Genomic DNA, 19,601 nt, shown 5'->3' on the forward strand with positions numbered 1-19,601 from the left:
GCATCTAGATTCTACAGGAGCCAAGGGATGGCGGCTTTGCGCTCGGCGGGGTATGCTGCAAAAGTGCGCTGGTACCATGCGTGCCCGCGAAGCGCGCGGGGCAGCATGCTCGTGACTTCGGCGAGGACGAATGCCCACGGCGCAGCGAGAAGGACACGCGGCCACGCCGCCTCGGGGAGGAGGGCCGAAGCCGAGGCAATCCACCCGCTGAGCTGGAGCGACGCGAGGGGCGGCACGGCGACGAACACTGACGGCGCAGCGGCGATCGCGAAGCCTGTCCATTCGAGCCTGGCGTGAGCTACCACCTTGGCTGCCTCCGTGGCTCGACTCACCACTCGCACAGGTAGTTTGGGAACGAGACGAGCGCAAACCATCCCCCGCGCGGCACGTGGTACTTTCCGCTCTTGTTTGCTGGTCCGTCGTCTGCCGGAGACGAGACGAGGCGGCGCGCTGCAGGCCGGCGGAGGTCGTGCAAGATCTCGTCGTGGTAGACTGTGTGAGCGTCGCTCCGCGTGTAGGGGGGAGGACTCACTGTTGCCAATGAACCCCGCGGCCCACAGCACCATGCCTGCCCAAAACGTCAGGCCCCCCGGCGGCGGGAAGGCCGGAAGGGACAGGGCGAGCAGACTAGCATTGAGGACATTGAACGCGAGCGCGCACGCCACGACCGCGACGTGCAGCGGCGCACGGCGGGGCGCGAGAACGAGTGGGCTGAGAATTGCGCGATGTGCGTAGTGCGTGAGATATGCTGCTGCGAGGAGGCGCGCGCGGGGCGTGAGCGTGGCGAGCGGCGGGAGGGTTGCGTAAAAGGTCAGCGGCTGGTGTTAGTGGGGCGGGGAGGGCGGTGAGGGTGGTGAGGGTAGAGACGAAGACTCACCGCTGCAAGCTCCATTGCCGCCCAGGAAATGTTGCCTGGCAAGTTCAGAACCGAGGGGATGGAGAAGCGGCCGAAGGGCGCGTCGAGCAGCCACAGCGTGATGGGAGCGTGTAGCGGGAAGACGTGGTATGCTAGGAGAAGGGAGTAGAAGCGCCCTGGTGGGGCGTGAGTGGGAGTTAGCATGGTGCACCGAGATGGAGTGAGAATGTGAGAGAGCGCGAAGTGTTGAGCAAGTTGGAGTCACCGTCGAAATGTCGGACGATGGATGTGGCTGATAAGAGAAGCCGTCGGGCATGACGTCGCCACGGGTCCATGCACCCGATCATTCACTCAAACCAGCCACATAAATGTACATTTGTCCTAATGGCCATCTTACTTCTCTTCTTTCCTTCTGACTACCTCCGCTTACCCCAGCGTGCGATCGAGGTTGAACGCCGCCGAGATCAGCGTCACATGCGTAAACGCCTGCGGCGTGTTGCCAAGGCCCTCGCCGCCCGGACTAATCTCTTCAGAGTACAGGTCGACGTGGTTCCCGTACCCCAGGAACTCGATGAACATGTTCACGGCCGCCGAGAGGTACTTGGGGTCGTACTCGCCCGCGCGCGTCAGCGCCTCGATGCACCACAATGTGCAGAGCGAGAAGGCGCCCTCGGCGCCGCCCACGCCGTCGTCCGTCTTGTTCGTGTCGTACCGGAAGATGCTGGCGTTGACGCACAGCCCGCCCTTCTCTGGCGTCTTGAGGATCTGGTCGAGAGTTGATGTGAAGCGAGGGTCCGCAGCACTCGTGAAGAACACGAGGGGCATCACCACTGATGTCAGCGGAAAGCTTGAGGAGATACGCACAGACTGCAGAATCGAGGATATCGTTCTCCTCGTACGACTGGCCGTAGATACCCAGCTCCTTGTTGTACGACTTGTTCTGGATCTCCTCATACAACCAGTCGCGAGTCTCCAACCATTTCGCGCGATTGGGGCAGGGCAGGCTCCGCTTGTCGGCGAGGCGTAGGCCGCGGTCCAGTGCAACCCACATCATCACCTTCGAGTAGGTGAAGTTCTTAACCTCCCCGCGCGGTTCCCTGCATGTCAGTCCCGGCCGGTGTCGAGTGCCGTACCAAATGGAGAGGTCCTTCTTATCTACCATGGTGATGACATACTCAACCACCTGGCGAACGGCGACCCACGAGTCCCACGACTGCTGTCAGGAGCCGTCCTTCGTGAGAAACTCACTAGAGGCCGGCAGAACTTCTGGGCGAGGTAAATGCTGTCCATGAGCTCGCCGTAGATGTCCTGTGGTCAGCATAGCCAAGCGAGTCGCTCACGAGCTGCAGATGGTCGACAGCACCGTTGCCGATGCGCACAGGCTTGCTGCCGCGGTGTCCCTCGAGATGGCTGAGCTCGACCTCAGGGATGTCCTTGTCACCGTGAATGGTGTACATGCTGCGGTCAGCGGAGACGCCTCGCCTCATACATTTGCAAAGACCCGTCGTGGTTGCGATCCTTGAGGCGATCGAGAATGAACCCGACGAACGCATCCGCCCTGCCGTCAGCAACGCCATGACCATGCGCACTCCTCGGTGAAGCCAAGCCGGATGAACGCGTAGATCGTGAAACTCGTATCGCGCACCCAGGTGTACCGGTAGTCCCTGTCGTCAGCATTCACCTTGCTCACACTCACCAGTTCCGCACGCCTCCGATGTACTCTGGGAGAGAGAAGGTTGGCGCGGCGACGATCGCTCCCGTCTCCTCATACACGAGCATCTTGCTGTCATCAGCTACAACTCCACACTCACTCACAGAGTTAGCGCCGAGCGGCGCACGGCCTCCCGCCACCGCCCTCTGTATTTGCACTTGGAAATCCAGCGGTTCCAATAATCGTTCGTGTCGCTGCAGATGGTCTCGAGGAGCTTGACGCTCATGATGGGGTTGTCGCGCGGGCGGAGGAGGTGTGCGGCCTCCTTGAATTGCGTGGCGGTAATCCCGAGGGCCTTGGCCTTCTCGACGTCGATGGCGGTTTGGGACGCGATCCACTCGCGCCCGCGGTTCGCGTCGGCCGGCATCTCGCGGAGCACGAAATACACAACCTGCCCCTCGCCAAGCGTGAACTCGGCGACGGCGGCCTCGCCGAGCATGTCGCGGTCCGCGAGCGTCTCCTTCCTGATCGTGAGGTGCGGCATCTTGGCGTCCGACGTGTGCGTGCACACATGGCGCAGGTCGAGGGTGAGGTCCCGCGACTTGAACACGACCTTGGTGTGTTCCCCGCTCACGCCGACGGCCGAGTCGTCCTCGACGATCTCGACTGTGTGCTCGTCCCGCGCGTAGTTGAACGCAGGCGCGCACTCCATACGGTAGTTCACCGTGCCGTGGATGCTCTCGACTTTGCGGATGAGCCAGGGGAGCGGCGCGCGGTCCTGCGCCCCGCTCTTGTTCGCGCCCTTCGGCACAAGGAAGTCGGTGACGAGGCCCACGCTCTCCTCGGACAGGAACTTTGTGTGGAGAATGTTCGTGTTGGGCGCATAATACTGCTTTCTGGCATTAGGTGTGGAGGGAAGGAGGAACGCACGGCCTGAACTCGGAGCAGGGGGTGATGAAGAAGTGCCCGCCTTTGTTGGCGTCGACGATGCGCGCAAAGACACTGGGCGAGTCAAAGTGCGGCAGGCACATGCTCTCGATGGAGCCGTCGATGCTCACGCACGCCGCGGTCTGGGGTGAGTTGCGTAGAAGATGAACCTACGCGAAGGTTGCCGATGAGGGCATAGTCCTGCGGTCAGCGGGGGAAGGAAGGCAGTAAGGTGAGAGCAAACGCACAGCGATGGAAGAGATACGACGGCCAGCGGCGTCGTAGAGCTCAGCAGGACGTTGGCAAGACATCTCGTAGGGGTGGAGCGAGGTGCAGGACGGGGAGCGGCTGAGTGGGCGGCTTGCTCGAGGAGTGTCTGGCGGCGCCAAGATGTTAACGGCGGGCATCGAGGGGGAGGGGGAGCGGAGGGGAGCTGCGCCGCTTTATGAATGAATGAGAGAGTGAACAGCGGAGACGCAGGTGATCCAGAAGAGCGACGACGATCCAGGCTCGCAGGCTCGGCCCCGAGGCGCACTCGTCGCTCCCCGCTCCGCCCTCCGCAACAACACCGGCATACATGCCGTGACGTCATGAAATGTACGATAGCCGCGGCAAAAGGACACAGACGGAATCGAACGCAGCATCCTCTGTCAGTGCGCCAAAGAGCGACATCTGCACGTCCAGCATGGCCCAATGCACTCGATGTCAGCTGCGGAATTGGGTGTTGGGCTCAGCCCATACGCCACGCCGCAGACCAAGAATAACTGATACTGCATCTCTCTCTATCTCACGCCAACCCCCCCGCGCCCGGCAAACCGACCTTGAGCATGTTGTGTGAGCGGATGAACGAGCCGAAGAAGAGCGCAAGCGCCATAGCCACGATCATGGGCAGGTACGACTTGCTGATGGCGAGTGTGTAGGCTTTGATGACGCCTGGGCGCAGGATCCCTGGCAGCATGGGGATGACGGTGGTCGACTGGCGCACGATCTGGAACGGTGCGAGCGGCGCGTACTTGCGCAAGTATTCGTTGAGGTAGATGCTTTGGACAGTGTTGATGATGCCGACGCCGACGGCGGCGCCGGTCAGCTGGAAGAAGGAGAGGACGCCGGTCGCTTGCGGGAGAAGCGCGGGTTTGCGCGCGTACTCGGCCTGGGGTTAGCAACGCACAGATGGGAGGCTCACCTGCACCGAGAGGATGATGTTTTGGAAGGTGAGGCCGATGCCGAGGCCGGAGAGGACCTGCCACCCGATCAAGAACTTGTTCGATGTCGTCTCGGTCACGGTGAACAGCATGCCGAAGCCAACGGCGGCGATGGGCGGCCCGATAAAGAAGAACGGGTAGTAGTACCCGAACTTGGTCACGAAGCCTGAAGAAATAAAAATCCCCACGCACACGACCACCATGAACGGAATAATGTCGATGCCCGACTTCTGCGCAGAGTGCAGTTTAGACGCCTGGTAGTACAGTGGCAGCTGGTACGTGCCGCCGAGGAGGCCCATCATGATCATCCAGCTGGTGCCGGAGGCAGCGACGACGGTGCGGTTGCGCAAAATTCCGGGCGGGATGAGGGCGCGCTCGCCGAGCCAGTGCTCCCACGCGAAGAAGGAGATGGTGAGGACGGCGCTGAGTGTGAAAAGAAGGATAATGCGCCAGTTGCCCCACGGGTAGTCGTTGCCGCCCCACTGCAGGGCGATGAGGAGGCATGTGACCATGGTGAGCGAGAGGCCGCACCCGACCCAGTCCATGCGGACGAAGCCGGCCCAGCCGGTGCGGTGGAACTCGTGGGTGCGCTCAGGCGGGCGGGCGGGCAGGAGGAAGATGACGAGGAGCGTTGCGACGCCGCCGATGGGCAGGTTGATCCAAAAGCACCAGCGCCAGCTGAGCTGCTCGGTGAAGATGCCGCCGAGGAGGGGGCCGATGACGGACGAGACGACGAAGGCGAAACCGAAGCCGGCCATGAACGCAGAGCGTTTCTCGACGGTCGTCACGACCGCAATCGTCGCCATGATGGCTACGAAGAGACCGGCTGCGCCAATGCCTTGGATCGCTCGGGCAACGATGAGAAACGTCATCCCGTTCGCGAGGGCGCAGAGGAGAGACCCGAGCTCAAAGAAGAATACGGCGCCAAGCAGCACCCACTTGGCCTTGATGACGGTCAAGAGCTGCCCCACGAGAAGGATGAACCCGCACTGTGTGAGCTGGTGGTTAGCGGTGTATCAATGGCCGGGGGAGACGCACGAAGTAGGCCGTGATGAGCCAGGCAACGGCAGCGAACGAGTTGAAGTCCGAGACAATACGGGGGATGGCGGTCGCGACGATCGACTGGTCAAGCGAGAACATCTGCTGGTTAGCGGGGTCAGCAGGTCAGCAAGGACTCACAAAGGTGCAGAGCAAGAGGGCACTGAACACGAGCGCGAGGCGCGCACCCGTAAGCACGCCGTCCGGCACCGCCCCATCCCCATTCTCAGCCGCGCCCTCGCTATCCGCGACCGAGGCCTTCTCCGAGAACTTGTCTGGGCTGTCTGGCCTGTGTGGGCTGTTGATACGCTCCACGGAGCTGGCGATGCTGGGGCTGATGCTCGGTCTCGGGCTGTTGCCGCGGTCGTACCAGCTGTCGCGGTCGCTGATGCTGCGTATCTCGAAAGGGTCGAGTTTGAGCTGGGACGACAGGCTGCGCGCGACGGCAAAGCTGCCCATCGAGGGGACGCGGACGAGCTCTTCGCGCTGTGGGCCGAGCGGGAGGGTGTTGGAGTTGTTGTATGCGCGGCTGTTGCCGCCTGAGAGCTTTGGGTCGCCGCGCAATTCACGCGCGAGCAAGTAGTGGGTCATGGTGAGAGGGAGGGGGGCATCGGGGTTTGTCGTGAGCAAGCGGCATGATATGGCAGTGAGAAGGGGGTGATGGCACGATCATGGTGAGATATGGCGGCGATTGATCCGGCAGACGGCGCCGGGCCAGGTCCCACTGGCTGCTCTGTCGCCAGGGGGTGAGGCTCGCTGCTGAGCCGCCGAGCGGAAATCACTGGGTGTAGTCAGCGAGGCAGCAAGTGAACAGTGAGCTGGGCATGTGAACCCGTCAATGGCACGGTCCACCGGAACCAGGAACGCATGATGTGAGCGCTGCTGGATGCAGCTGATGCAGGATGCGTCCGGGGAATGAAAGATATGGCACAATATTGCGATGAGGCTGAGGTGACGTCTTTATCCGAGCGTTGTTGGCGGAATGGATGGCGGGAAGCCTTGGACGGGTGGTGCCTGAAGCTAGAATGCCTTGATACGGGCGGCTGCAACATGTCACGGGAGGTGCTGAAACCAAGCAACCGAATGGAATGGAACGATGCAAGCATGCAAAGCCCGTGGTCAGCATCAAGCCAAGCCCCGTCTGATTTAAGATCGCCTTCGGGCATGTCATGTCCTGGAGGCCAGGCGTGCCCATGTCTCTGCCCATGCGCACGCCCACACCCACAATCCAGTAAGTAGCCTCACTCACACACACAGCAAAACTTGCATGCTTCCGTAGGACGCAGTCGTGCTCAGCACATCCCAGGAACGTGCTCAGCACAGTCCTGTGGCACTACGGAAGTAAAAGTGTTCGAGACAAATAAAGGGGTAGAATTCGAAGTGGGAAGCCAGCTTCCCAGGTTCCCAGAACCGTCCACATGCAAGTTTAAGAGCCGGGGGGTGGGTGTTCACAGCTTCTCGAGAACCGAGACCGTGAAGTCGCTGAAGGTCGCCTCCTGGTCCTTGGGGCTGGCCCACGAGCTACCGCTGCCACCGAAGAAGGTCGAGAAGAAGAGACCGCGAATGCGGCCCTGGTCGTGGTGACGGAGGACGAGGTTGTTGGCCTCGATAACCTTGACGCCGTCAACAACGATGACCTGCTTGCCGTCCTCGTTCGGCGAGTTGCCGTTCATGGTGTTGAGCGTGATCGTGTTAGTGATGGTGACAGCCTTGCCAGCCTCAAACTTGAAGGCACCGCGGCCGAGCGAGTCGCCTGAGCCACCGTGGCAGATGATGGCGGCCGTGCCGATCTTGTACGACGCCGGGTTGGAGCAGTACGCCTGCTGCGAGCCCCAGTAGTAGTTGTAAACCTCGCCGACACCGTCGGGGCGCCACATGAGGCGCGACGAGAAGCACGACGAGCTGGCGGCGTGGCCGGTGCAGTGCTTGCCCGACTCGGCCGAGTCACCACCGTACCAGCCGGGGAGCTTGCCTCCAAGCTTCCAGTCAAAGCCCTCCTGAAACTTGACAGTGTAGGTGAACGAAGCGGTACGGGCGGCAGTGAGGTCCATGCCCGAGTTTCCGGGGTCGGCGGTGGTGTAGTAGAACCACGAGTCGTGATCGTTGACCTGGCCCTGGCGGTAGGTGAAGGTGACCGAACCGTCACCGTTGCGGCGGAGGCGGCCGTAGGCGTCCTTGAGGCCGTCGTTGTTGCCCTCGATCGTCATGTCCTCGAACGAGCCGCGCTTGGTCTGGCCACCGCCAATGTCAATGAGCGTGACGCCAGAGTCACCGCCACCAGTGGTGAAGGTCTGAATGGCAGATCCAACAGGACCCTGCTCAGGGGCAAGAGTGCCGATCCACTTGTCAACGCCGCCGGCGAGAACCTTAGTCGCAGTGTTAACCTGGCCGTCCGAGCCACTCTGAGCAGTAGCAGCGGGCTTGGCGGGCGTGGTCGCGGGGGACGAAGCCTCGGCCTCCTCGAAAGCGTCCTCGCTGGCGGCACCGTCGGTGGAAGCCGAGGGCGAGGCCGAAGCGGAAGCGGAAGCGGGAGCGGAGGAAGCGGACGAGGGCGACGAGGCACCTTCCTCCTCCTCCTCCGAGGCGAACGAGTTGCTGTCGGCCGGAGTAGAAGTCGTGGCGGGGACAGCCTCGGAAGTAGTGGAGACAGCCTCCGAAGTAACAGCGGCAGCCTCCGAAGTGACAGGACGGGCACGGCAGGTCTTGCGCTTGCCGTGGCGCGAGCGGCTGCGACGGGGGATACCGTGGGGACGGTCGAAAGAGCGGGCGACACCAGGGCCAGCCTGGTTGACAATGTCGCGAGCCTGGGGCTGCGAAGCCTCGACGGACGCCGAGGCGAGCACGGCGAGAACGGAAAGAAGCTGGAAACGCATTGTGAGGTGAAAGAGAGAGAGAGAGAGAGAGAAAGGAAACTGTGGGGGTTAGCATTGGGCTGTGCGGCAATGCAGTGGCCGATTTTATGGAGGCTCGATCTGATGGCCTGATGGTCTGATGGCCTGGGAACATGGGCCCATGGGTCCATGCTGCCACAACGGCCCAGCGGCCCAGCGGCCTAGCCGTACTTACCGAAACTGAGCGGGAAACGAATGAAAGTTGTGTAGGACTAAGGAATGTAGTTCGTGCAACGAACGTGTGGTCGAGAGGCTAGAGCCACCGAGTAGCGAGAGAGGCAGAGAGCGAGGGGAAGAGCGAAAGAGAGAATGAACGGAGCGATTGAGAGAGTTGAGTTGATGATGAGGAGAAGAAAAGCGAGGAGGGAGTGTTTGGCGGGGTGGAAGAGCGAGGGGGGGGGAGGAGAGCAGAGGGAAGAGGACCCTTCTCTTGCCGGATGTGTTTCCTGGGTGGCGCCGAACAGCTGATGATGCAGCTCCTCCCTTTGCTCCTGCCGCCGGATCCCCTAGTTGTGCTATTCCGCTCGCTCTAGATCGCTCTTCAATGCTCTGATGCTTCACCCTGCCACCTTGCACCCCTCGCACGCCTCGAGGTCGCAATGGCACTGGAATTAGAGCTGCAGCATGAGACAGCGGGTGATTCAGCACTTTGCACTTTGCACGCTGATGCATGCTGATTGGAGGCCGTCGCGTCGGTTGCTATGCATGCCGTGGGGGACGCGTGCTTTAGCGGGAGACGGGAGGGTCTAAGCCCTGTATGTTAACCCTATTGAGCCCTGAGTGCCCTGTGCGCCCTGTCCACCTGGAAGGGGGGTATTTATTTCCGATGTGCCAAGCTTCACCCTGTTTGGCCCAGACTCATTAAAACGAGGTCCCAATGTTCATTACAAAATTATGAAAGGCCCAATGCTATTGCTCTCCCTCCCTCCAGTGGCGTCAGGAGGCGCCAAGAGGGTGCCTCTATCGCTCATGTTCATGCAGGGAAGACCCCGTTCTCGAATGCCGACGCCGAGTGCCAAGGCCGGGGATGGGGGCGGAGGCGGAGGCGGGCGGCGGAGGCGGAGGCCATGGGCGCCGAGGCGCAGACTTACGCCGTCTGCGCCCCGTGAATGATGAGAGTGAGCGTGGCGCGACTCGCGTGCGCGCGTTAGTTTGCTTCCGCAAAAGGCTGCCCCACTTCCTTAATTCCTCGTGGTAATCGTGTGGCAGCGGAAGTAAACACGACACGAGATTGGCTTGGTAACGCGTCAGACGCACGGCGCGACGTTCAACCCCGGCCACCACCGATACCGGCCATCGACTGGTTCAATCCTTGTCTCAACTCCATTTACTCAGATCGCACTACTTCTCCTACCCATCCTCTGCTCTCGCCTTACCCCCTCCCTTGCTCCCGCTCTTTAGCATCATGAGCGACGCACCCCAACCCTCCAACCTCAAACTCCTCCTCATCGGCAACTCGAGCGTCGGTGCGTCCTTATCCAATTGCCACCCAACCCTAACCCCCAGGCAAGTCGTCTCTCCTCCTCCGCTTCACAGACGACGACTTCATATCCGAGGAGGAGACGGCCGCCACCATCGGCGTCGACTTCAAAGTCAAGAGCATCGAGCTCAACGGGCGCCGCTACAAGCTCTCCATCTGGGTGAGTGGCGCGCACACGGCCCGGCCCTTGGTCGGCCCTAACGCACAGGACACGGCGGGGCAGGAGCGTTTCAGGACCCTCACATCCAGCTACTACCGCGGCGCGCAGGGCGTCATACTCGGTGAGCTTGCCACCGTCACTAGTCGCCTCTGACAGTAGTCTACGATGTGTCGTCGCGGCCGACCTTTGACGAGCTCGTCAAGTGGTTCCGCGAGATTGAGACGTACTGCGCCGAAGACGTCGTCAAGATCCTCGTCGGCAACAAGGTTGACAAGGTAAGCGAGGGCGAGTGCGTGCCAGGGCTGGCTGACGGCAGGAGTACCAGCGGCAGGTGACTCGCGAAGAGGGCGAGAAGTTCGCCGAGCGCATGGGCACGCTCTTTGTCGGTGCGTCTCTTCCCGTAGCATGAAATCCCACTGACACCAGAATGCTCGGCCAAGACCAATGTCGGCGTAACTGAGGCGTTCCAAGAACTCGTCAGACGCGTAAGTCCGCCCCGCGCCGCCGCTCACCCAGATCCTCGACACGCCGAGCCTGTGGCAGCGCGGGCCACAGCCCGTGCGCGCCCCCGGCGCCGTCTCGCTGTCCGAGGACAACGGCAGCCTGCTGGGCGGCTGCGCGTGCTAGGCGCACCTTTGGGCACGTGCACGCGACATAGATGATAGTGATAGAGGCGTGGGCAAAATGCTGCCTGTGCCCCCGCAATACCTGCATCGATAATTCCCTGTTGTACAGCTACCCCTAGCTAGCCGTAGGCCGTAGATTAGACTGCATCTTATTCTGATTCGAGGTGATGGCTGACTGTGGCGAGTGCGGGTTTTTGGACGACTTGAGCCGGCCCCCAGCGCTTGCAGGTGTCGCGGCCGGCCGAGACGGCGCCTCCGTGGGACATACTTGGCCAGTGTCGTCCTATGACACTGGCGCGTGCTTCGGGACTCCTGTGATTTGCCATGTTGCGCGAAATGTGCGCGAGAGAAAGAAGCGGAGTGTACAGAGGTGAATGACAAGTGAAGCCAAGAACGAAGCCAACGTGGCAAAAGAAGACGGCATGCCCAGCAGCACTCAAGAGGTAGCAGGTACTCGAGCCATGCAAGTACTCTGATGCAGCTGCCGCCTTCTTCGCTGTACCTACCGCTACATGCTTACATCGGTGACCCCTGGCACGGAGACGGGAGTCTGCTTCCGCCATCCGTCAAGCCCGCATGCACTTGTTCAGTCGTCTCAGCAGCGCTCGACACGCAGATCCCTGCCATGGTATGCTTCGGGCTTCTGCTGATCCGTGGACCATCCGATGTTATGGGGCAGTCTGTGGCCCATCTGGGATCTGGCAGGGCTTTTGTGGCAATATCGGTGTTTCTCGAGATTAGTCGGCATGCGGCGTCGAAGCGGACCACCTCTTCTATCGACTTGGACTCCGCGTGTCGTCGTGACCATCATCCGATGAGAACCGTACCCGGCATTTCCAGCTCTCTCAATACAGCCCGACGAGAGCGCCGACATCGCCGCCCGCACCGCGACGTCGTGAGGGATTGGCATCGTGCGACTCCCGAGGCGGCCGATGAGGTCGGAATTCTGCTCGTTTGACTCTGCTTCTGGCTCTATCGCCGGTCACTCGCAGCTGTGGTCAGCGCAGCTATATGTAGTCTTGACGTGGCCATCCGTCATCCCCATCCCTCTCCCATCTCAGCATCCTTCGCATCACTCTCTCCCACCATCCGCCTTGTTCCCCCTTATCCCTCTCCAGCCCCCCCGCTCCTCACCAACGGGTCATATTACCAGCTCATACCAGCCGAGCGCGCCGCCGGCGAGCGGATTACCGAGCTTCAAAGAGAAGAGAAGTGCGTTGTGGCAGCCACGTCGCACAAGTTCACGCCCCAAACCTCATCAACTATCTAGCTGCATCAGCAGGCGGCTACCTGGCAGTGCGTACAATACATCTGCAACACCAGGAACTCTCGAACTCCCATGTCCGAAAAAAAAGTTGCCAACACACGTACGTTCTCTCGGTGGGCTCTACGGTCCACCCACACGAGCGGTCGGGAGACACGTGTTCGGCGGCTATGCCGATCACATCGGCCCTCAACGAGCTCACGAACATCCACAACTGATGTGTGTGGCGGTGCGCCAATTGGCGCACCGACGACGCCGCGCTGTCGATCACATCGTCCACAGAGATGCTGACACCTCACTTGTCAACGACGAGCGGCGGACAAGGGGAGTTGAGCCTAGAGGTATGCCGTATATCGAGGCTGGGCACGTGAAACGCTCATGTTTGGAAGCACCTCCCCATTATGATCCAAGGAACGACATCGTGCCAATGCAACGACAACAGCACGACGACCTGAGGCAGACACTCACCCGCGGCTCACCATGCGTGGATGCAGAGCCAGTTTGGGCATTTAGCAAGCGCAGATCCCGGCAACCTCGCCGACGGGAGTCGACAGATTGGCTGACTTATGTGGACGCACATTACAACGCTGTACTCGGGGACGATGGGAGCCCGAACGAGTCGAGAGGGGGGAGCACGCCAGGCAGCATCAGTCGAGGATCTCTCAAAGGAGGACCGGAAGTGCGCGTCAGTTGTCTCCCATCATCGGTGTATGTTGGTGGCGGGTTGGCACATCTTTTCCGTCACGATGGCGGGTTGGCACATCTTTTCCGTCACAATGGATGCAAACCGACGAATACCTCTCGGCTCCTATGGTGGCATGTCGGGGCTGCGTCGCGCTCTGGCCTGTGCTTTAGGCCGTGCGAGGGTGGGAGCAACCGATGGCTAGAGGCAAAAGCTCGTGAATATCCAGACGATCGCAACGTGTCCTTGTATCCATCGTGGGGGGTTGGGGCGTGCGCAGACGGAACTCAACGCCCACGAGCGCTCTCGTAACGTCATTAGGGGCCGATACTGTCTGCGAACCCTGGCTCAATACATATATCTCGCATGCCGAGACGCCCATCCGCCATTTGTCAGATCCATCACACACGAGCCTTTACCCACCTCTCTCGGCGCTATTTAGCGGCGCGTCTTGACGTCGGCCTTGGAGAAGGCGAAATACGCGTCCTAATGATCACCCACGACCCCGCTTCGCCCAAACCAGCCCTTGCATTTCTGCAGGACCTTTTATCGTCGCGACATTGAACCTTGCCCATGGGTGTCTTTGAAAGACTCCCACTTGTATGGTCGACGGGGCTTGAGTGACGGCAGGCATCGAAGTAGACCCACTGGGGTCATCACTTGAGACTTGTTCTGCACCCCGTCGAGCATACCAGTGGAAGTTTGGGCTCCAGCCGCTTTCCGGGTCTTTCAGTTATTCATGAGAAACCCGTCTTAATAAAGGAGAACCACCGAGTTAGTGACTCGTGACGTTCAGCTGCAGCCAGAATGTCGAGCAACGCTCGGACAAGGCAACTGCACCACACAAACGGCCCAATAGGCGGGACCATTCGTTGTCGTAGAGTCTTTACAAGATGAAACTGATACGTACGAAGACGGAGCGATGATTGAGACGCGAGGAGCGGCCGTGTGGCATGCCAACGAAGACGCGTCAGAGGTACAATATCGTGGCCTATTCAGTGGCAAGCGGTTGTGGTCACCGGAATGGGCTCGAGGGACAAGGGTGTGGTCATTCCCGAGATACAGTGAGTCCCACCGCATCTCAGCACTGACCACCGTACTACTCCACGCCCTCCGCCAGAACACGGCCCATGCTGACGCCATGACACGAGGGCGTCACCTCGTAAAACATTACAAAACGCAGGCACAACGTAGGTGGGCGGCACACTGACGAGCAAACGTGTCTAGGCAGATCAGAAGCCTTCAGCGATGAACCACAAATAGTGATGAGGCCTTCTTGTGAGCGTAGGTTGTGGGGCAGATAAGGCGGCAGACTACCGAGGCTGCCACGCGAGGCTCACGTGGCTCGACCTTCGAGAGCTTTCGCAACTAACCCTGGAGGGCGTGCTGGGCGAATTGATCAGCTTGAGCCGGTATAACAGCGCGCTGAGCGGACCGGTGAATTCTGGATGAGCTGGCTGAGGGGTGGAAGTTTCCAGGGGGCTCCTAGAGATTCCATAGCACATCGTCGCCTCTCCGCGTCACCCATCCCAATCACTTCAAATACTCATCCACTTCGTTTCCTCCATTTCTCCAAGTAAAACGTAGACATCTCTACTCTGTGAGTACACGCGCGCTTGCTCCCACCAGCCGGGAGCAAGTATGCAGCTGTGCAACGGCTGTCTCCATGTGTCCATTGACGGTGTTGCTGACTTTTCAGTCTACCCTCTCATAATCCCATCATAATGTCGAACGCCAACCCTTCGCCGGAGGTCTTCGGCTTCCAGGCTGAGATCTCTCAGCTTATGGACCTTATTGTCAACACCTTCTACAGCAACAAGGAGATCGTAAGTCATCTCGAGCGCCGCAAAGGTCAAGTGGTGGAGCTGCATGTGGTGGAAGCTTGGGGAGTGATGGAGGAAGCGGCTCATCTCTTGGGACATCTGCACCTCCTTGCGATCCTCTTGGCCTCCCACTGCACCTCTCTTGACTTCGGCGGCTACACCGATCCCGGGCACACAGCTAACCTCAGTTCCTTCGCGAGCTTATCTCGAACTCGTCAGACGCTCTTGACAAGATCCGCTATGCCGCTCTTACCGACCCTTCGCAGCTCGACTCGGAGAAGGACCTCTACATCCGCATCACCCCCAACAAGGAGGAGGGCACCCTCACCATCCGTGACACTGGTATCGGCATGACCAAGGCCGACCTCGTCAACAACCTTGGTACAATCGCCAAGTCGGGCACCAAGGCGTTCATGGAGGCTCTCTCGTCGGGTGCCGACATCTCGATGATCGGTCAGTTCGGTGTCGGTTTCTACTCGTCCTACCTTGTCGCCGACAAGGTGCAGGTCACCACCAAGCACAACGACGACGAGCAGTACATCTGGGAGTCGGCCGCCGGCGGCACCTTCACCATCACCGAGGACGTCTCGGGCCCTCGTCTTGGCCGCGGCACCTCGATGAAGCTCTTCATCAAGGACGACCTTAAGGAGTACCTCGAGGAGAAGCGCATCCGTGAGGTCGTCAAGAAGCACTCCGAGTTCATCTCGTACCCCATCCAGCTTGTTGTGACCAAGGAGGTCGAGAAGGAGGTTCCCGACGAGGAGGAGGAGAAGAAGGAGGGCGACGACAAGATCGAGGAGGTCGAGGACGAGGACTCTGGCAAGAAGAAGAAGACCAAGACGATCAAGGAGACCACCACCGAGAACGAGGAGCTCAACAAGCAGAAGCCCATCTGGACTCGCAACCCCTCAGACGTCACCCAGGAGGAGTACGCCTCGTTCTACAAGGCGATCTCCAACGACTGGGAGGACCAGCTCGCTACCAAGCACTTCTCGGTTGAGGGCCAGCTCGAGTTCAAGGCCATCCTCTTCATTCCCAAGCGCGCCCCCTTCGACCTCTTCGAGACTAAGAAGAAGCGCCACAACATCAAGCTCTACGTCCGCCGCGTTTTCATCACCGAGGACAACGAGGAGCTTATGCCCGAGTACCTCAACTTCGTCGTCGGTGTCGTCGACTCCGAGGACCTTCCCCTCAACATCTCGCGTGAGACCCTCCAGCAGAACAAGATTCTCAAGGTTATCCGCAAGAACCTCGTCAAGAAGACTCTTGACCTCATCTCGGAGATCGCTGAGGACAAGGAGAACTTTGACAAGTTCTACACCGCCTTCTCGAAGAACCTCAAGCTCGGCATCCACGAGGACGCCACCAACCGCAACAAGCTTGCCGAGTTCCTCCGCTTCTACTCGACCAAGTCGGCTGACGAGATGACCTCGTTCAAGGACTACATCACCCGCATGCCCGAGGTCCAGAAGTCGATCTACTACCTCACCGGCGAGTCGCTCGAGGCCGTCCGGGACTCGCCGTTCCTTGAGGTTCTCAAGAAGAAGGGCTTCGAGGTTCTCCTCCTTGTTGACCCCATCGACGAGTACGCCGTTACCCAGCTCAAGGAGTTCGACGGCAAGAAGCTCGTCTGTGTGTCGAAGGAGGGCCTCGAGCTCGAGGAGACCGACGAGGAGAAGGCCGAGCGTGAGAAGGACGAGAAGGAGTTCGAGGGCCTCTGCAAGTCGATGAAGGACATCCTCGGCGACAAGGTCGAGAAGGTTGTCGTCTCGAACCGTATCTCGGACTCGCCATGCGTGCTCGTCACCGGCCAGTTCGGCTGGTCGTCCAACATGGAGCGTATCATGAAGGCCCAGGCCCTCCGTGACTCGTCCATGTCGTCGTACATGGCCTCGAAGAAGACGCTCGAGCTCAACCCCCACCACCCCATCATCAAGGAGCTCAAGATCAAGGTCGCCGGCGACTCGGCCGACAAGACCGTGCGCGACCTCACCGTCCTTCTCTTCGAGACCTCGCTCCTCACCTCGGGCTTCACCCTCAACAACCCCCAGGACTTTGCCCAGCGCATCAACCGCATGATCTCGCTCGGCCTCAGCATCGACGACACCGTCGAGGCCGCCCCTGCCGCCGAGGACTCGGCCCCCGCCCTCGAGGAGGCCGGCGGCTCGATGGAGGAGGTCGACTAAGCGTGCAGAAGATAGTGTAGACAGGCAGTAGCGGAGTGTGCCAGAGCGGTCGCTCCGATCTCGCAGCATATTATGTTCCCGTGTGTTATGCAGCATTGTTTCATAGTTCGACGAGCGTGGCAGTGCGAGCAGGGTTGCGGTGATGCGGAGGATTTGTGACTGACAGAAGTCACGAACCCCTACGTGCGTTTCTTGCTGATGAGGATGTGTAACCATCGACCTTCTAGAAAGTGCGGATGACGCTCGTCCGCTCTAGAAGTTGGTGGCGGATTGGCGTTATTGTGCTTGTTATCCGTCTCCCGTGATTTCTGCGGGGTAGTCGCGGGCCTCATCGGTGTGCCGCGCAACGTAGAGACTTCTCATGAGCAAGCGTAACATGTTGATGCGATGTACAGTGGTCTATTACTTCCTGGTCTATTCCCCTATATATACCCTCTCTTTAGGACTACTCGCCAACGCGGTACGCAACCATGGCCTCGAGACTGTGAACGTTCGTGCTAAAGCTGCGTAGACGGACCTGCTCGACCTTGCCGCGGTCAATCAGGTGTGGGTCGGCATCGCCCCACGTCGCGGGGATAGGCGCGTCCGGAGAGTCGTTGGTGTACGCAAGGATGGTGAATGTGCCTGGAGTCAGCATCGCAGGGCACTCAGCCGGCCTTGCGAACGTAGCCAAGCTGCGGCGCTCCTCCACACTCACACTCATCATCCAGGATGGGCAGGAAGGTCACACTGCTCGTGATCTGCTTCATGATGTCGCGGATCTCGCCCTGCACCTCCTTCTCCGTCTTGTTTGGTTTCCTCGTGGGCTTCGGTGCACCAGGGATCGCGCCGGCGGTCGTTGGCCCGTCCTCCGTGTGGATGTCAAACTGCCACCGCTCGAGCGTCTCGTCCGTCTCAATCGACTTGATGGCGAGTACCAGACGCGTGAGGGTAGACGAAAGGAGCCAATCTAGTGTTAGCTTGGAAGGGCTAGTTGGCCGGCGCCTGCGACTTACCAGACACCTGGCTGAGGATTGTCTGGATGTATTCCTTGAGCCCTTCATCCGAAGTAACGAGCATCGGCAGGCCATACTTCTTCACCATTCTGTCGTCAGTCATTGTCAAGAGGAGTCAAGCGAAGCCGGCATATACGTACCGGAACTCATCGGAAGGATAGACGCCGCGCTGGTAGAGAATGCTGCTGTCAGTTCGCTCAGGTATGGAGCTCACGAGTTGACGCTGTACTCGAAGAACTCAGTGACAAGCGCAGTCGAGCCCTTGAGCGTGATAGCCTGGTTTGTGCGCGTTCTCTGCTTTGTGGCCATGGTGTTTTCCGCGTGTTGGTGGTTGGTGTATGGTGATCAGATAGTGGAGGAGGGTTGTTGTGATCGAGATCCGAAAGAAGTCACGGGCGGGGCGGAGGAGCGGAATCAAATCATGAGGCTGACACAGAGTAGAGGCTGGCAAGGCGATGATGAAGCCAGGCCCCAAGCTGGGTGGCCAACACCGACAACTCCCCCTTCATCTCCACTCTCCATCTCATTCCACTCCATCTCCATCACTACACACCATGTCAGGCTGGATGAGCTGGTTCGGCGGGCGAAGGGACACGCGCGAGCAGGCGCGCGACTCGATCGTCAAGCTGCGCCAGCAGTTGCTCATGATTGAGAAGAAAGAGGAACACCTGCAGAAGAAGATCGAGGATGAGACGAGCAAGGCGCGGGCCAACGCCACTTCCAACAAGCGCGGTGAGTAGATGCGGGTCGAGGAGGCCGAGGATAAGCGCAGCGCTGATGACAGTCGCTATGAACGCACTGCGGCAGAAGAAGGCGTTCGAGAACGAGCTTGACCGGCTCGCCGGAACACGTATGACATTGGAGACGCAGGTGAGTAAGAGCGGCCATCGGGGGGATGGCAAAGAAGTCGCATTTGTCGGTGCTGGCTTCGACTGTGCTGGTCAAGAGGACAGAGGGAAGGCCGGGTACGGTATGCCGGTGGCAATCCGTTATCTCACCCTGGTAGTCCAGCGCGGCGCTGGCCTTGCGCCGAGTCGACGCTGTGCTCAGCCTGGCAGACTGGCTAGCGAGACAGAGCGGTTGATGCCCACACCGTGCCGTTAGGCTATTGTGGCTTGACGTTATGACATTGAGCGGGCGATGGGACGGTGTTGCTGCGGAGTTGAATTGCTGCTGACGATAGGTCAACGCGATCGAATCGGCCAATCTCAACGCGGAGACGATGGTTGCGATGCGGCAGGGTGCTGCGGCGCTCCAATCGATCCACTCGGGACTGTGCGTACCGGGCATCCCAAGCCTTAGTCTTGTTGTGGGTCCAGCTAACATTGCAGCAAGGTCGACAAGGTCGACGAGACTATGGACCACATTCGCGAGCAGATGGAGCTCACAAACGAGATCTCGGACGCCATCTCCAACCCGGTCGGCATGGGTGTACAGCTCGACGAGGACGACCTGCAGGCCGAGCTCGACGCACTCGAGCAGGAGGAGCTCGACAGCCGCCTCGCTGGCGCCGACCACGTGCCCGTCCACACTCCCGCCTCGCCCGTCGCTGTCAATAAGAGCAAGACGGCTAACAAGGAAGAGGACGACGAGGAGGCACAGCTCCGCCAGCTCCAGGCAGAGCTTGCCATGTAGCGCCGCCTTGCAGTTCTCGTGCCTAATTTTACACGCTTCTATACCGGTCCCTCTTGGGGGCATGTACTATCATGATCCATTCTGTGCTTCTCATCGCTGCTGATTTGTACCAGGCTCCTTTCCAGCCCCATCGATAAGCCATCGCTTCGCTGGCCCGCCTGCTGGACTTTGAGGACGACGCTGTG

General features: G+C 60.0%; 8 protein-coding genes across 8 annotated transcripts; 3 read left to right on the forward strand and 5 right to left on the reverse strand.

Moving 5' to 3' along the window:
- Positions 1–11: 11 nt before the first annotated feature.
- Positions 12–1,060, reverse strand: COLE_00886 (uncharacterized protein; the record flags this gene model as incomplete). Its single annotated transcript, XM_018424642.2, has 4 exons — positions 12–288; positions 333–492; positions 533–818; positions 878–1,060. 4 exons carry the CDS (start codon positions 1,058–1,060, stop codon positions 12–14), a joined length of 906 nt encoding a protein of 301 aa, XP_018275019.1.
- A 222-nt stretch (positions 1,061–1,282) lies between these two features.
- On the reverse strand, positions 1,283–3,841 carry COLE_00887 (uncharacterized protein; the record flags this gene model as incomplete). The annotated part of the gene is made up of 11 exons (XM_018421606.2): positions 1,283–1,686; positions 1,721–2,069; positions 2,105–2,164; positions 2,197–2,314; positions 2,346–2,414; positions 2,446–2,520; positions 2,553–2,639; positions 2,672–3,403; positions 3,438–3,577; positions 3,609–3,635; positions 3,683–3,841. 11 exons carry the CDS (start codon positions 3,839–3,841, stop codon positions 1,283–1,285), a joined length of 2,220 nt encoding a protein of 739 aa, XP_018275018.1.
- Positions 3,842–4,221: 380 nt separating this feature from the next.
- COLE_00888 (uncharacterized protein) lies at positions 4,222–6,133 on the reverse strand (the record flags this gene model as incomplete). The annotated part of the gene is made up of 4 exons (XM_018420579.1): positions 4,222–4,584; positions 4,618–5,634; positions 5,675–5,776; positions 5,816–6,133. The coding sequence occupies 4 exons, from the start codon at positions 6,131–6,133 to the stop codon at positions 4,222–4,224; spliced, it is 1,800 nt and encodes a 599-aa protein (XP_018275017.1).
- A 989-nt stretch (positions 6,134–7,122) lies between these two features.
- Positions 7,123–8,547, reverse strand: COLE_00889 (uncharacterized protein; the record flags this gene model as incomplete). The annotated part of the gene is made up of 1 exon (XM_018424641.2): positions 7,123–8,547. The coding sequence occupies one exon, from the start codon at positions 8,545–8,547 to the stop codon at positions 7,123–7,125; it is 1,425 nt and encodes a 474-aa protein (XP_018275016.1).
- A 1,423-nt stretch (positions 8,548–9,970) lies between these two features.
- Positions 9,971–10,832, forward strand: COLE_00890 (uncharacterized protein; the record flags this gene model as incomplete). Its single annotated transcript, XM_018424640.2, has 7 exons — positions 9,971–10,031; positions 10,072–10,205; positions 10,254–10,326; positions 10,365–10,480; positions 10,522–10,591; positions 10,632–10,690; positions 10,722–10,832. The coding sequence occupies 7 exons, from the start codon at positions 9,971–9,973 to the stop codon at positions 10,830–10,832; spliced, it is 624 nt and encodes a 207-aa protein (XP_018275015.1).
- Positions 10,833–14,501: 3,669 nt separating this feature from the next.
- Positions 14,502–16,786, forward strand: COLE_00891 (uncharacterized protein; the record flags this gene model as incomplete). The annotated part of the gene is made up of 2 exons (XM_018427065.2): positions 14,502–14,603; positions 14,789–16,786. 2 exons carry the CDS (start codon positions 14,502–14,504, stop codon positions 16,784–16,786), a joined length of 2,100 nt encoding a protein of 699 aa, XP_018275014.1.
- Positions 16,787–17,231: 445 nt separating this feature from the next.
- On the reverse strand, positions 17,232–18,090 carry COLE_00892 (uncharacterized protein; the record flags this gene model as incomplete). The annotated part of the gene is made up of 5 exons (XM_018424639.2): positions 17,232–17,410; positions 17,484–17,735; positions 17,782–17,870; positions 17,922–17,963; positions 17,996–18,090. The coding sequence occupies 5 exons, from the start codon at positions 18,088–18,090 to the stop codon at positions 17,232–17,234; spliced, it is 657 nt and encodes a 218-aa protein (XP_018275013.1).
- A 245-nt stretch (positions 18,091–18,335) lies between these two features.
- Positions 18,336–19,416, forward strand: COLE_00893 (uncharacterized protein; the record flags this gene model as incomplete). The annotated part of the gene is made up of 4 exons (XM_018424638.2): positions 18,336–18,513; positions 18,566–18,651; positions 18,965–19,056; positions 19,113–19,416. The coding sequence occupies 4 exons, from the start codon at positions 18,336–18,338 to the stop codon at positions 19,414–19,416; spliced, it is 660 nt and encodes a 219-aa protein (XP_018275012.1).
- Positions 19,417–19,601: the final 185 nt, after the last annotated feature.

The sequence above is a fragment of the Cutaneotrichosporon oleaginosum genome (assembly GCF_008065305.1).
Source record: "Cutaneotrichosporon oleaginosum strain ATCC 20508 chromosome Unknown ATCC20508_contig01, whole genome shotgun sequence".
NCBI classification, from domain to species: Eukaryota; Fungi; Basidiomycota; class Tremellomycetes; order Trichosporonales; family Trichosporonaceae; genus Cutaneotrichosporon; species Cutaneotrichosporon oleaginosum.